This window comes from Chiloscyllium plagiosum, chromosome 48 (assembly GCF_004010195.1).
Source record: "Chiloscyllium plagiosum isolate BGI_BamShark_2017 chromosome 48, ASM401019v2, whole genome shotgun sequence".
NCBI classification, from domain to species: domain Eukaryota; kingdom Metazoa; phylum Chordata; class Chondrichthyes; order Orectolobiformes; family Hemiscylliidae; genus Chiloscyllium; species Chiloscyllium plagiosum.
Window position 1 is genome coordinate 842,503 of NC_057757.1, and position 3,269 is coordinate 845,771.

General features: G+C 48.5%; 1 protein-coding gene across 1 annotated transcript in view; it reads right to left on the reverse strand.

The window, feature by feature from the left end:
* LOC122544287 overlaps positions 1-3,222 on the reverse strand; it is an 11,595-nt gene extending 8,373 nt beyond the window's left edge. Inside the window, exons 1-3 of the mRNA XM_043683367.1 lie at positions 2,011-3,222; positions 1,292-1,354; positions 442-571 (exon numbers count right to left, since the gene is read on the reverse strand). Coding sequence (XP_043539302.1) covers positions 442-571; positions 1,292-1,354; positions 2,011-2,050 — 233 coding nt within the window. The 5' untranslated portion in view covers positions 2,051-3,222. The remainder of the gene's footprint in view (positions 1-441; positions 572-1,291; positions 1,355-2,010) is intronic.
* Between the last annotated feature and the right edge of the window lie 47 nt (positions 3,223-3,269).

The following is a 3,269-nucleotide window of genomic DNA, read 5'->3' on the forward strand; positions in this document are numbered from 1 at the left end:
ATAGGGAGGGGGTGTAGGGGCTGGAGGGGATTACAGAGATAGGGAGGAGGTGTAGGGGCTGGAGGGGATTACAGAAATAGGGAGGGATGTAGGGGCTGGAGGGGGTTACAGAGATAGGAAGGGGGTGTATGGGGGAGGGGAGGTGTCAATCACTGGATTTTAAGGAATCAGAATCTTGAGGAAGATGGTTTGAGAGAGGCCCCAATGGGCTGAATGGCCTCTTCCTTCCCACCGGAGAGGAGGAACGAGTGGGAGCACAGGAAGACCGAGTTCAAAAGGCCTCTGGATTCTGCAGGGTTTGTTCCTTTAGCCGACTGAGTCATAGCGAGGCCATGGCTACTCAATACGAGGAGGAAGCAGAGCCTGGTGTCTGCAGCCAGCAATGGCCCTGTCCCTTCCTCCCTGTGCTGTTCCCTCCTCTCTCCCTTGCCCAAGCCTCACGTGTATTTGTGCAGCTTCCATCGGAGTTGCCTGCTCCTCTCATCCTCCTGCTCCTGCAGTTTCCTTGCCAGCTCGAGATTGAGGCGAACCCCCTGGCTCTTCAGTTTGTTGGCGGAGAGATGCTGCTGAACTGTAATAGGATTCAGAGAGGGAATTAAATCACTGAGACAGACAGATAGACAGACACACACCCAGATTCACCCCCAGACCCAGACGCACGCTCACCCCCAGACCCAGACATAGCCAGCCACAAACACTGATCCAGGCACAGACACGTACACCCCACTACAGATGTAATCATACAGACACTCATTCTTCGATACAGGCACAGCTCCAACCATTCCCCAACACAGACCCCAACTCCATATACATTCACAGTCCCGCACTCTCTCAGCCCCCAAAACAAGCATGAATACCAGCTCAAATAAGCACAAACACACACACCTCAATACAAGCATTAATCACACCCTCAAATATCCACATAGAGGCATCAGTACACACCCACATTCCATCACACGCAAACACATGAGTGTTCGTGCACACACACACACACAATACAGGCCTAAATACGACAGTGGCATCAACAATGATGCATGCTGATACAGGCGTGTCACTCCTGTACATTGATACAGGCATAAACAGGTGGAAATGCAAACATGCACTGACCTCATCACAGGCATAACTGATACAGGCACAGATTGCCTGCATAGGCACAGGCATGAAGAAGAGATAAAAATGATCTGATACAGGCACTAATATACAGCAAGACAACACAGGCAGGCACAGAGACAGGTAGACATACACACAGGCACATCTCAGTATGCACATGTGCACACAACCCCATACTCACTCTCTTGCTCCTGTAGCACATGGGCCACTGTTTGATCTTCCAGAACCTGGAATTTTTGGCACACTGCAAGTGGAAAAGACAGGAATGGAGTAATGCTGAAATTCAGGCTCAGCTTCTTGAAGTCAGCACAAAGGTACATCGAGCACAGGCCTGAGAAGGGTGACCCCTCTGATCACTGCTCATTCAAACAATCACTCCCCATACCCACAGTCCTGACAGGGAAGCACTGAGCAACACAACAGCTCAACTACAGTCAGCAACAGGTAAGAGAAATCTTCAGTTTCTCAACGCTGTTTTCAAATATCCCATGAGCTCGCTCCATATCTCTGTCACCTCCTCCAGCCCCTACATCCCCCTCCCTCCCTATCTCTGTCACCTCCTCCAGCCCCTACACCCCTCCCTACCTCTGTAACCCCTCCAATTCCAGCTTCTTGACCATTCCCCGATTCCCATCGCTCCACCATTGCGGGCCGTGCTTTCAGCTGTCTGGGCCCCAGGCTCTGGAACTCTCTCTCTCTTTAGATACACTCCTTAAAAATCAACCTCTTGTCTTACTGTCTCTAAATGGGAAGCTTTACTATGTTGACAGCTACATAAATACATGTCATTGATAACGAGTAAAAACGTTTAAATGAAATAGTTGGTTTGTATTGAATTTCATCCACCGTTCCCAAGATTCCCTGCAAACCTTTGTAGTCAATTTAAAGTTTAATTCTTACCGTCTTGGACTCGATTCTGTCCCATCTCCCCATTCTCCATCAAGTCCTGATAGCCGCCAAAGGATTAACAGGAAGGTGAGGGCTCATTGCATGGTGACAGTCTGTCCAATCCAGCTACAAGATCAATACTGATCAGATAGCCTGGATCAACTCACTGCCCTCGTCTCAGTCAAATGACCCGAAATACCGAAGGGGTCACCAACACTAATAACAATTCAGTCAGTTCTGTTTCCTGTAGTTTATAGTAAGGTTAGGTTAATGCATAGTTAAGTGACCAAATGCTCAGTTATTGGCATTCAGTTGGAGTTACTGAAGTTAGTATTTTCTTGATTTAGTTACTACATTTCAATAAGTTACTGCAGCTGAGGTTTGGTTATTCACTGCAAGTTAGTTTCGCTGGCTATATTCCATCTTGTACTTTATTTCTGTAGATTACTGATTCACATGCCAGCATTAAGAGATCAATCATTCATGATTCGGTACCGGAGTTTGATCAGTTACGACAACTTAATAACTCAGAATTAATTTTAACAGCTTGATAACATCTACCAGCAGGTTAGTTACTGTCACTAAAAACTGGATTGGTTAATTCTAGTTTAATGAAGAATTCCAACAACAAAATAACTAAATGGTTCCAATCCTTCGATTTGTCAGTGATTTCATGATTGGATCAAAGTAACCAAAGGTTTAGTGACAAATTCCAGCAGTTTGATCGGTTCCACTAGTTGAGCGATTAGTTAGTGATGCCAAGCTGTAGTTTAACAATTAGTTTAGTTAGTTTAGTTAGTTAGAGTTGAATTAGTGACAGTGGGAGGTAAATCAGTTCTGAGGAGGGAGGGGGGTGATTGGGAAACATTTCTCTGTGTCCACACAGACGCTGCTGTTTCTCCAGGTAACCTCCTGGTTTGCAGTTACTTTCAGGGTTGTTTTTGTAGCTGGTTATCCCCCGGGTTGGCTCAGCTCCCCAGGATCACTGAGGAAACCTCTTGCTGCAGGTGAAGGCCGGGTTCCTGCGGTTTATCCGACGCCGAGGCTCGGCTCCGGCTCCGGCTCCTTCCCGTGTCCCTGGGCCGGGTTTCTCGCTGTCTCCGTACCCGCCCCTCGGTGTGAGGATCCTCTGCCTCGGCCCTGAGGCCTCTCACTCCGAGCCTGAGCGGAAGGCCTCACCTGCGGGAGGGGGGCGGGGCTAGTGTCAGGACTCCACCGGAACGGGGGCGGGGCAGGAATGAAGGGGCGGGGCAGGAATGAAAGGGCGGGGC